A 13,366-nucleotide genomic window follows, 5' to 3' on the forward strand; every position below is an offset into this window, starting at 1 on the left:
CTTCCTGTTTGGCCCTGTCCGGGGGTGTCCTCGGATGGGGCCACAGTGTCTCCTGACCCCTCCTGTCTCAGCCTCCAGTATTTATGCTGCAGTAGTTTATGTGTCGGGGGGCTAGGGTCAGTTTGTTTATCTGGAGTACTTCTCCTGTCCTATTCGGTGTCCTGTGTAAATCTAAGTGTGCGTTCTCTAATTCTCTCCTTCTCTCTTTCTTTCTCTCTCTCGGAGGACCTGAGCCCTAGAACCATGCCCCAGGACTACCTGACATGATGACTCCTTGCTGTCCCCAGTCCACCTGGCCATGCTGCTGCTCCAGTTTCAACTGGCCTGGGCCCTAGGACCATGTCCCAGGACTACCTGACATGAGGACTCCTTGCTGTCCCCAGTCCACTTGGCCATGCTCCTGCTCCAGTTTCAACTGTTCTGCCTTACTATTATTCAACCATGCTGGTCATTTATGAACATTTGAACATCTTGGCCACGTTCTGTTATAATCTCCACCTGGCACAGCCAGAAGAGGACTGGCCACCCCACATATGCTCTCTCTAATTCTCTCTTTCTTTCTCTCTCGGAGGACCTGAAGGACCGTGCCCCAGGACTACCTGACATGATGGCTCCTTGCTGTCCCCAGTCCATCTGACTGTGCTGCTGCTCCAGTTTCAACTGTTCTGCCTTATTATTATTTGACCATGCTGGTCATTTATGAACATTTGAACATCTTGGTCATGTTCTGTTATAATCTCTACCCGGCACAGCCAGAAGAGGACTGGCCACCCCACATAGCCCGGTTCCTCTCTAGGTTTCTTCCTAGGTTTTGGCCTTTCTAGGGAGTTTTTCCTAGCCACCGTGCTTTTACACCTGCATTGTTTGCTGTTTGGGGTTTTAGGCTGGGTTTCTGTACAGCACTTTGAGATATCAGCTGATGTACGAAGGGCTATATAAATAAATTTGATTTGATTTGATTTGATTTCTGATCAATTTTGTGTTATTTGGACAAAAAATGAGCTATTCTTTCAAAAACAAAGACATTTCTAAGTGACCCCAAACATTTGAATGGTAGTGGACATAACTCCAGGAAGGAGGACAGTGTTGTTCTACCTGGGAGGTTGACATGGAGATATGGAAGAACTTGCCCCTCCCACCCTGAGGTATAGCTCTGGTAAAGAAGAACTTGTATCCATCATGGGAGAAGAGTGGCGCTTCGTTCTACAGTAGGGGGAGAAAGGAGGAGTGAGTCTGAGTACATGAGACAACTAAATCGGTAAAATGCACTTCTGACCCTCCAACCGCCTCCCCTTCTTCTGTAAGTGTTGACTGTAATGTATGGGTTGTTTTTTTATGTGTTGTGAGTGATACATGTTATAAAATGCTTTTACTGTTCATATCACTTACCTGTTTGTGTAGCCAGCTATCACTTTCATCCTCATGTTTCTGGAAAAGTATGAGATAGCAAGTAAGGGCAAGGGCCAGTGTAAGAGGGTGGCAATGTGTGCATGCATGCGTGCGTGCGTGCGTGTGTGTGTGTGTGTGTGTGTGTGTGTGTGTGTGTGAGAGATAGTTTCACCTTAGTGCAGACTCCTGTGGTGGCCTCACACAGTGTCAATATGGAGTTGTTCTGGGCTCTGTTCAGCCAGTTGACTGCCAGCTTGGTGGTGGTGGCCCACATAACCATTGTGATGTAATATTCCATTCTACAAAAAGAACACAATGGGATGAGTTACAAGTTTAGGTAAATTCATTTTCTATTGTTTCAGAATGGCCATGGTTAATGCGGTATACATTATGATGCAAGCTTATTCCATGATGAATATGGCCCGTAGTCCAAATTTGGCCAGCAGGTGATTTTATATGCCCCCACTAAGTAAAAAAAAACATTTATACACATGTATACATATACTCCATGCATACACACACACGTGTATATGTATATATATATATATATAGACACACATAAATACACATACAGAGGGGCAAAAAAGTATTTAATCAGCCACCAATTGTGCAAGTTCTCCCACTTAAAAAGATGAGAGAAGCCTGTAATTTCCATCATAGGTACACTTCAACTAGACAAAATGAAAAAAAAACCTGCACCAGGCTGGGAAGACGGAATCTGCAATAGCTAAGCAGCTTGGTTTGAAGAAATCAACTGTGGGAGCAATTATTAGGAAATGGAAGACATACAAGACCACTGATAATCTCCCTCGATCTGGGGCTCCACGCAAGATCTCACCCCGTGGGGTCAAAATGATCACAAGAACGGAGACCAAAAATCCCAGAACCACACGGGGCAACTAGTGAATGACCTGCAGAGAGCTGGGACCAAAGTAACAAAGTCTACCATCAGTAACACACTACGCCGCCAGGGACTCAAATCCTGCAGTGCCAGACGTGTCCCCCTGCTTAAGCCAGTACATGTCCAGGCCCGTCTGAAGTTTGCTAGAGAGCATTTGGATGATCCAGAAGAAGATTGGGAGAATGTCATATGGTCAGATGAAACCAATATATAACTTTTTGGTAAAAACTCAACTCGTCGTGTTTGGAGGACAAAGAATGCTGAGTTGCATCCAAAGAACACCATACCTACTGTGAAGCATGGGGGTGGAAACATCATGCTTTGGGGCTGTTTTTCTGCAAAGGGACCAGGACGACTGATCCGTGTAAAGGAAAGAATGAATGGGGCCATGTATCGTGAGATTTTGAGTGAAAACCTCCTTCCATCAGCAAGGGCATTGAATATGAAACGTGGCTGGGTCTTTCAGCATGACAATGATCCAAAACACACCGCCCGGGCAACGAAGGAGTGGCTTCGTAAGAAGCATTTCAAGGTCCTGTAGTGGCCTAGCCAGTCTCCAGATAATATAATAATAATATAATAATATAATAATATAATATAATAATATATATAATATAATAATAATAATATATAATAATATAATAATAATATATGCCATTTAGCAGACGCTTTTATCCAAAGCGACTTACAGTCATGTGTGCATACATTCTATGTATGGGTGGTCCCGGGAATCGAACCCACTACCCTGGCGTTACAAGCGCCATGCTCTACCAACTGAGCTACAGAAGGACCATAGAAAATCTTTGGAGGGAGTTGAAAGTCCGTGTTGCCCAGCAACAGCCCCAAAACATCACAGCTCTAGAGGAGAGCTGCATGGAGGAATGGGCCAAAATATCAGCAACAGTGTGTGAAAACCTTGTGAAGACTTACAGAAAACGTTTGACCTCTGTCATTGCCAACAAAGGGTATATAACAAAGTATTGAGATAAACTTTTGTTATTGACCAAATACTTATTTTCCAGCATAATTTGCAAATAAATTCATAAAAAATCCTACAATGTGATTTTCTGGATTTCTTTTCTCATTTTGTCTGTTATAGTTGAAGTGTACCTATGATGAAAATTACAGGCCTCTCTCATATTTTTAAGTGGGAGAACTTGCACAATTGGTGGCTGACTAAATACTTTTTTGCCCCACTGTACATAGACACACCTACTCATTTAAAAACAAGAATCTTTATCTTTACTATTTTCTACATTTCTACTATGAAATAACACTTATGGAATCATGTAGTAGCCAAAAAAAGTGTTAAACAAATCAAAGTAGATTTTTATAATAGAGATTCTTCAAAGTAGCCACCCTTTGACTTGTTGACAGCTTTGCACACTCTTGGCAATCTCTCTTTCCTTCACTCTGCAGTCCAACTCATTCCGAACCATCTCAATTGGGTTGAGGTTGGGTGATTGTGGAGGCCAGGTCACCTTCTTATTTTTTTATTTAACCTTTATTTAACTAGGCAAGTCAGTTAAAAGAACAAATTCTTACTTACAATGACAGCCTAGGAACAGTGGGTTAACTGCCTTGTTCAGGGGCAGAACAACAGATTTTTACCTTGTCAGCTCGGGGATTCGATCCACCAACCTTTTGGTTACTGGCCCAACGCTCTAACCACTAGGTTACCTGCTGCCCCATCTGATGCAACACTCCATTACTCTTCTTGGTCAAATAGCCCAACACCCTGGAGGTGTGTTTTGGGTCATTGTCCTGTTGAAAGACATTTGATAGTCCCACTAAGCGCAAACCAGATGCGATGGCGTATTGCTGCAGAATGTTGTGGTAGCCATGCAGGGTTAGGTGTGCATTGAATTCTAAATAAATCAGACACTGTCAACAGCAAAGCACCCCCACACCTCGTCCTCCATGCTTCACGGTGGGAACCACACATGCAGAGATCATTCGTTCACCTACTCTGTGTCTCACAAAGACATGGCGGTTGGACTCAAATTTGGACTCATCGGACCAAAGGACAGATTTCAAACAGTAATGTCCATTGCTCGTGTTCTTTGGCCCAAGCAAGTCTCTTCTTATTATTGGTGTCCATGTGTCTGATACGTGAACTCTGAAGCATTTATTTGTGCTGCAATTTGAGGTGCAGTTAACTCTATAAATAATTTATCCTCTGTAGCAGAGGTAACTCTGGGTCTTCCTTTCCTGTGGCGGTCCTCGTGAGAGCAAGTTTCATCATTGCGCTTGTTGGTTTTTGCATCTGCACTTGAAGAAACTTTCAAAGTTCTTGACATTTTCCTGATTGACTGACCTTCATGTCTTACAGTAATGATGGACTGTCGTTTCTCTTTGCTTATTTGAGCTGTTCTTGCCATAATACGGACTTGGTATTTTACCAAATAGGGCTATCTTCTGTATACCTGTCATGTTCGTTGTATGGATGAGACCAAGGCGCAGCGTGAGATGAATACATCTTCTTATTTAATGAAACGAAGAACACAAACAAACTTACAAAACAACAAACCGAACGTGAAGCTATATATGATAAGTGCAGACACAGACAATAACCCACGAAATACCCAAGGAATATGGCTGCCTAAATATGGGACAACAATAAACAGCTGCCTCTAATTGAGAACCAATCTAGGCAACCATAGACATACATAAAACCTAGACTAGTGAACACTGATAGACATACAAAACCCCTAGACAGGGGCAAAAACACACACACCCTTGTCACACCCTGACCTAACCAAAATAATAAAGAAAACAAAGAATACTAAGGTCATGGCGTGACAATACCACTCATACCTTGTCACAACACAACTAATTGACTCAATCGCATTAAGGGAAGAGAATAAATTTCACAAATGAACTTTTTACAAGGTACACCTGTTAATTGAAATGAGAGAATGCCAAGAATGTGCAAAGGGTGGCTACTTTGAAGAATCTCAAATATAAAATAGATTTTGATTTGTTCAACACTTTTTGGGTTACTACATGATTCCATATGTGTTATTTTATAGTTTTGATGTCTTCACTATTATTCTACGATGTCGAAAATAGTCAAATGAAAAAGAAGAAAGAAAAACCCTTGAATGAGTAGGTGTGTCCAAACGTTTGACTGGTACTGTGTTTATATAGTTGGATATAAAAGACTGTAAAAACACCAGGAAATCATCTCCAAGTGATTTTAATTGTGGAAATGTGTTCCAAAGTATTCCCACGCATAATAGAGAGATACTGTATCTGTGATCGTATACAAATGTAAGCAAGATTTGAAATGATTATGTTTTAGTCAAAAGTTATTTATGTGCTTCTTGCGGTCAATTTGCAGTCTACAAATGATTTGTAATTTTGTTCCGGCTCCTGACCATGCGCTAAAGAAAATAATTGTCCCACGGCTGAATCTAGTTGATGATCCCTGCCCTATGGGATAATAAAGATTATATTGAACCGTGCAACTGTGTCATTCAGTCAGTGAGACACTTACCCTATCCTGGGGTCGTCTGGTTTCTTCATCTCCACCGTGTGAAGGGGGCCGTTCAAACTCACTACAGACAGGTGTACTACAGGGTTCTCCTCCCCAGCCTGCAGGGGCAGAGACAGGTTACGCCAGAAATCATATCATTCAGTGGGTTATACGGTATCTACATGGATCCTTTTTGTCTGTGTGAAGTCAACTGTCAGATCCACACAACTCTGTAGAAGAGTTTATCCCTTTTCTGTTCTGACCTGGGTTTGAACCAGAGACGATCTGCACAACAACAATTGGTACTCATTCAATACCACTCACCCAAAAACGTCAGGGCAGCGTAGGACAAAGAGGAGAGAGAATAGAGACAAGAGGCTGTCTCTGGGATTTACCTTGGGGTAATGGTACTCCAGCCCTATTGGATATGGGGCGCCAGTGAAAATAGGGACCTCCATCTTGGGCACCAGGGTGTCATTGATGGTGGCGTAGGACAGTCTGAGACCATCTGGGGACCACCAATGGGCTATGTGGGTCTGAAGGATCTCCTCTGAAACAACAAACCCCATAAACAATGAACAATGGATCACACTGTATAAAAAATATGGTGATAAATAACATCCATTCATCTTCAAGGCAGGCTTTAAGACTATAAGGTTTCCAAGATAGTTATAAGATTAATAACAAAGCTAATAGTCTGTTGTTTACTGATACGATGTACACTGAACAAAATGTAAATGCAACATGCAACCATTTCAAAGATTTTAGTTACAGTTCATATCAGTCAAATCAGTCAATTGAGTTACAGTTCATACAGGAAATCAGTCAATTGAAATTGATTCATTAGGCCCTAATCTATGTATTTCCCATGATTGGGAATATAGATATGCATCTGTAGGTCACAGATACCTTTAAAAAAGGGTAGGGGTGTGGATCGGAAAACCAGTCAATATCTGGTGTGACGACCATTCACCTCATGCAGCGCGACACATCTCCTTACATAGAGTTGATCAGGCTGTTGATTGTGGCCTGTGGAATGTTGTCCCACTCCTCTTCAATGGCGGTAAAAAGTTGCTGGATATTGGCGGGAAACTGGACACACGGTCATACACTGTCGTACACGTCAACCCAGAGCATCCCAAATGTGCTGAATGGGTGACATGTCTGGTGAGTATGCAGGCCATGGAAGAACTGGGACATTTTCAGATTCCAGGAATTGTGTACAGATCCTTGTGACATGGGGCCGTGCATTGGGCCTCAGGTTCTCATCCCGGTATCTCCGTGCATTCAAATTGCCATCGTTGGTCCCCCCCTAAAATGCAATTGAGTTTGTTGTCCGTAGCTTATGCCTGCCCATACCATAACCCCACCACCACCATGGTGCACTCTGTTCACATCAGCAAACCACTTGCCCACACAACGCCATCTGCCCGGTACAGTTGAAACCGGGACTCATCGGTGAAGAGCACACTTCTCCAGCATGCCAGTGGCCATCAAAGGTGAGCATTTTACCACTGAAGTCGGTTACGACGTCGAACTGCAGTCAGGTCAAGACCCTGGTGAGGACATGTTAGATAAATATGCTTTTTGTGCGTATGGAACATTTCTGGGATCTTTTATTTCACCTCATGAAACATGAGAACAACACTTTACATGTTTTGTTTTATATTCTTGTTCAGTATATACAGTTGAAGTCGGATGTTTACATACACTTAGGTTGGAGTCATTAAAACTCGTCTTTCAACCACTCCACAATCTTCTTGTTAACAAACTATAGTTTTAGCAAGTCGGTAAGAACATCTACTTTGTGTATGACACAAGTCATTTTTCCAATAATTGTTTACAGACCGAAGAACAACATTTCAACCATGAAGCACAGGGGTGGCAGCATCATGTTGTGGGGGTGCTTTGCTGCAGGAGGGACTGGTGCACTTCACAAAATAGATGACATCATGTGGAAGGAAAAGTATGTGGATATATTGAAGCAACATCTCAAGACATCAGTCAGGAAGTTAAAGCTTGGTCGCAAATGGGTCTTCCAAATGGACAATGACCCCAAGCATACATCCAAAGTTGTAGCAAAATGGCTTAAGGACAACAAAGTCAAGGTATTGGAGTGGCCATCACAAAACCCTGTGGGCAGAACTGAAAAAGCCTGTGCGAGCAAGGAGGCCTACAAACCTGACTCAGTTACACCAGCTCTGTCAGGAGGAATGGGCCAAAATTCACCCAACTTATTGTGAGAAGCTTGTGGAAGGCTACCCTAAACGTTTGACCCAAGTTAAACTATTTAAAGGCAATGCTACCAAATACTAATTAAGTGTATGGAAACTTCTGACCCACTGGGAATGTGATGAAAGAAATAAAAGCTGAAATAAATTATTCTCTCTACTATTATTCTGACATTTCAAATTCTTAAAATAAAGTGGTGATCCTAACTGACATAAGACAGGTAATTTTTACTAGGATTAAATATCAGGAATTGTGAAAAACTGAGTTTAAATGTATTTGGCTAAGATGTATGTACATTTCCGACTTCAACTGTATGTCATCATATCTCAAAGTCACTTAATTAGCTGTGTGTGCTGATAAAGGTTATTTCCACCACACAACACAGTAAACAGATGCTGATGGAGCAGATGTGTTGTGGCCTGTCTCTGATTTATGGCACCCATTTACTGTACTGTCACTGGGGTGGAGGTCCATTACTCATAGCTATTGATGAAATATGTTGCAGGGTTACCGACAGAGATACAGAGGGATGTAGAATGTCAGATTATGTTCTGGGTCAATGTATTTCTTTATCATCCATCAGGTGTGGAGAGTGCATGTCAGAAGGTCATTTGAAAACCGAGGTAAAGAAAAGGACAAGATAGGTAATTAAATGAATGGAGTTATATGCCCAGTCAAATATAATCCACAAAAGCCCACCAGGTGGAAGCACAGACCTTCCGGGAAAGCTTCCTATCAAAGGAATCGTACAAACAGCAGCCTTTCCCTGAGACATACACAATATGACTCAACTTCAGTTGACAGAGGATGAGGATGGTCTATGAAGGACGATGAAGACCAGCATACATTGACAATCATGTTGACTCGTCGTTCGCCTCTCTAGGGATGAGATATGGATCATTAAATAACTGATTGAATGCTCTCAAAGGACAATGTTCAACACAATCTTCAGTACAGTATGACAGCATATATCCAACATAATCTATTGATGCTTAGCAAAATACCATCTGTATGAGGAGTCGAAGCAGGGTATAGGTGATCTGAAAGAGCTGTGCTCTCTGCTGACCCACTGATAATCAATGGGAGGAAATATTGCTGAAACTGGCCTGGCATTTCAGAGCTTTGGTGAAGGAGTTCCGAGTTCAGTGGGTCTGGTTACTTACTGTATTATATCAGTCTCAGTGTGGTCATGGTGACAGCATGAGGACCATGACCCAGATCTCCACAGCCCTCAAGGAGAGACAGATGGTCTACTAGAAAAATGTCTATATGTTTTCTTCCACTTTGAAAATGTGGAGCACCAAAAAACAAGATGTTTTTAATTGAAATACAGCCTATATTGGGCCTATATGAATTCAAGCTACTTTTGAAGCACATTTTGCGCCCTAGAAACTAATAAGTAAACTGTAAATACATTAGTTTATTATAAAAGCTAAAGTGTTATATGAATACCTGTCAGTGTGTGTGTGTAGGCACTGTATATACTGAATGTGAAAATACAGTATTATGCTTACTATGCACAGTAGCCTAATGCCAATCAAAGGAACTTGTTGCTTCGATCCAGTGCACATATCTCCACATCACCAATCAATAACACACTTCCTATTCCAATACATAACCCCATAGACAGACAGACAGCTTCTCTTTTCCTGTCGCGACACGTCTGGGGTGATAAATCGGCACTGAGGTGTTGAAATGAGATCCATGCCCTGCGCTGTCAGTTTTGTGTGACAATCTCTCTGCTCTGACAATCTCTCTGCTCTGACACTCTCTCTGCTCTGACACTCTCTCTGCTCTGACACTCTCTCTGCTCTGACACTCTCTCTGCTCTGCGTGACAATCACTCCTGTCCTGCATGGCTGGAAGATAAACCTGTCTCATTACTATACTACACCACACTCACACCAATCATTCTGCTCTGGTAAGACAGGGAGAGGAACACACACTCACACACACACACCAGTCTGATGATGTTGCTCTGAGATTTTATTTTACTTGATTTATTTCACCTTTATTTTAGCAGGGCGTCCCATTGAGACCAATGCCTCTTTGTCAAGGTAGCCCTGCATGAACACAATTTATCAAATGTACAACATTCAAACATAAATCAAGTTCTGCAGTTCAAGAGTCACTGTATAACACTAGTGGCATACAAATATTATGCAACTACATGCATACAAAAGTATGTGGACACCTGCTCGTCGAACATCTCATTCCAAAATCATGGGCATTAATATGGAGTTGGTCCTACTTTGCTGCTATAACAGCTTCCACACTTCTGGGAAGGCTTTCCACTAGATGTTGGAACATTGCTGCAGGGACTTGCCTCAATTCAGCAACAAGAACATTAGGTTCTTTAGGTCAGGCAGTTCGACACTGATGTTGGGCAATTAGGCCTGGCTCGCAGTTGGCGTTCCATTTCATCCCAAAGGTGTTCGATGGGGTTGAAGTTGGCTCTATGCAGGCCAGTCAAGTCTTCCACACCGATCGACAAACCATTTCTGTATGGACTTCGCTTTGTGCACGGTTGCATTGTCAAGCTGAAACAGGAAATGGCCTTCCCCAAACTGTTACAACAAAGCTGGAAGCACAGAATCATCTAGAATGTCAATGTATGCTGTAGTGTTAAGATTTCCCTTCACTGGAACTAAGGGGCCTAGCCCGAACCAGACCATTATTCCTCCTGCACCAAACTTTACAGTTGGCCCTATGCATCTAGAGATGAATTTGGTGTGAGAAGTGCAAATCAATCCCAGAACAACAGCAAAGGACCTTGTGAAGATGCTGGAGGAAACAGGTATAAGTATCTACATCCACAGTAAAACGAGTCCTACATCGACATAACCTGAAAGGCCGCTCAGCAAGGAAGAAGCCACTGCTCCAAAACCACCATAAGAAAGCCAGACTATGGTTTTCAACTGCACATGGGGACAAAGATTGTACTTTTTGGAGAAATGTCCTCTGGTCTGATGAAACAAAAATAGAACTGGTCATAATGACCATCGTTATGTTTGGAGGAAAAAGGGGGAGGCTTGCAATCCGAAGAACATCATCCCAACCGTGAAGCACAGGGTTGGCAGCATCATGTTGTGGGGGTGCTTTGCTGCAGGAGGGACTGGTGCACTTCACAAAATAGATGGCTACATGAGGAAGGAAAATTATGTGGATATATTGAAGCAACATTTCAAGACATCAGTCAGGAAGTTAAAGCTTGGTTGCAAATGGGTCTTCCAAATGGACAATGACCGAAAGCATACTTCCAAAGTTGTGGCAAAATGGCTTAAAGACAACGAAGTTAAGGTATTGGAGAGGCCATCACAAAGCCCTGACCTCAATTCCATAGACAATTTGTGGGTAGAACTGAAAAAGCCTGAGCGAGCAAGGAGGCCTACAAACCTGAATCAGTTACACAAGCTTTGTCAGGAGGAATGGGCCAAAATTCACCCAACTTATTGTGGGAAGCTTATTGAAGGCTACCCGAAACGTTTGACAAAAGTTAAACAATTTGAAGGCAATGCTACCAAATACTAATTGAGCATTTGTCAACGTCTGACCCACTGGGAATGTGATGAAATAAATAAAAGCTGAAATAAATCATTCTCTCTGCTATTATTCTGACATTTCACATTCTTAAAATGAAGTGGTGATGCTAACTGACGTAAACCAGGGAATTTTTAATGGGATTAAATGTTAGGAATTGTGAAAAAACTTTAAATGTATTTGACTAAGGTGTATGTAAACTTCCGACTCTCGGTTTGCCAACAACACCCGTGCCAATATGTCCTCCAAACACCTTCTTTGGCATTATCGCTTAAGTAGAAACTTCTCGGAGCAACAACGGCTCAGCTGCGAAGTGGTAGGCCAGACAAGCTCACAGAACGGGACCGCCGAGTGCTGAAGCATGTTGCATGTATATATTGTCAGTCCTTGGTTGTAACTCAGTAGTGAGTGTTGCAAACTGCCTCTGGAAACAATGTCTGCACATGAACTGTTTGCCGGGAGCTTCATTAAATGACTTTCCATGGCCGAACAGCCGCACACAAGCCTAAGATCACCCTGCACAATGCCAAGCGTCGGTTGGAGTGGTTTAAAGCTCGCCGCTATTGGACTCTGGAGCAGCAGAAACAGTGATGAATCATGTTTCACCATCTGGCAGTCTGATGGACTGCCCCAATGAGACAGAACGTGTCTCCTTCCTGATCGGAAGAACGTTGCCAGCCAGTATGGCAATGGAACATTTAGAAATGAATGACTGGGTCACATCTATATATATATAGAACAAAAAGAATCGTCAGACCCAAAACGACAGGGTCGCGTCTCTGGCAACCAAACCAATACAACCAATGACCAGTCGGCTTTGGTAGCAACCCTAGATTTGTGTCGGGACTATATCTTGTGGAAGGATGAAATAGTATGAATACATTAATCAAAATAACAGTTTTATTGAAAATATGTAAATCATTATTTTAATATGTTGGTTACCCATTGTATAAAAGTGATAATGCCCTTGAAGCCGGTGTTTCGAGGATACAGTTGAAGTCGGAAGTTTACATACACTTGGGTTGGAGTCATTAAAACTCCACAAATGTCTTGTTAACAAACTATAGTTTTGAACAAGTTCTACAGACATGTGACTAACAGAAATGGGGGGGGTCAAAACCAAAAGTAACAGTCAGTATCTGGTGGGTGTGGCCTCCAACTGCATTAAGTACTGCAGTGCATCTCCTCCTCATGGACTGCACCAGATTTGAGATCCGGGCTCTTCCCTGGCCATGGCACAGAATGAGCAGTATGGCTCGTGGCATTGTCATGCTGCAGGGTCATGTCAGGATGAGCCTGCAGGAAGGGTACTACATGAGGGAGGAGGATGTCCTCCCTGTAATGCACAGCGTTGAGATTGCCTGCAATGACAACAAGCTCAGTCCAATGATGCTGTGACCCAGACCATGACGGACCCTCCACCTCCAAATCGATCCCGCTCCAGAGTACAGGCCTCGGTGTAACGCTCATTCCTCCGATGGTAAACGCGAATCCGACCATCACCATCGGTGAGACAAAACCGCGACTCGTCAGCGACTGCACTTTTTGCCAGTCCTGTCTGGTCCAGCAACGTTGGGTTTGTACCCATAGGTGATTTTGTTGCTGGTGATGTCTGGTGAAGACCCGTCTTACAACAGGTCTACAAGCCCTCAGTCCAGCCTCTCTTAGCCTATTGCGGACAGTCTGAGCCCTGATGGATGGATTGTGTGTTCCTGGTGTAACTGCTGTTTTTCAGAGTCAGTAGAAAGTCCTCTTCAGTGTCCTAAGTCTTCATAACTGTGACCTTAATTGCCTACCATCTGTAAGCGGTTAGTGTCTTAACGACC

General features: G+C 42.8%; 1 protein-coding gene across 3 annotated transcripts in view; it reads right to left on the reverse strand.

Moving 5' to 3' along the window:
* The window catches only part of LOC124009822 (dipeptidyl aminopeptidase-like protein 6), a 175,603-nt gene that overhangs the window by 12,552 nt on the left and 149,685 nt on the right, over positions 1 to 13,366 (reverse strand). For all 3 annotated transcript variants that reach the window (XM_046322013.1, XM_046322012.1, XM_046322014.1), the window contains exons 9-13: positions 6,164 to 6,318; positions 5,790 to 5,887; positions 1,562 to 1,688; positions 1,390 to 1,428; positions 1,096 to 1,203 (exon numbers count right to left, since the gene is read on the reverse strand). In XM_046322013.1, the coding sequence (XP_046177969.1) occupies positions 1,096 to 1,203; positions 1,390 to 1,428; positions 1,562 to 1,688; positions 5,790 to 5,887; positions 6,164 to 6,318 (527 nt within the window). The remainder of the gene's footprint in view (positions 1 to 1,095; positions 1,204 to 1,389; positions 1,429 to 1,561; positions 1,689 to 5,789; positions 5,888 to 6,163; positions 6,319 to 13,366) is intronic.

Source organism: Oncorhynchus gorbuscha, linkage group LG22 (assembly GCF_021184085.1).
Source record: "Oncorhynchus gorbuscha isolate QuinsamMale2020 ecotype Even-year linkage group LG22, OgorEven_v1.0, whole genome shotgun sequence".
In the NCBI taxonomy this organism is placed as follows: Eukaryota; Metazoa; Chordata; class Actinopteri; order Salmoniformes; family Salmonidae; genus Oncorhynchus; species Oncorhynchus gorbuscha.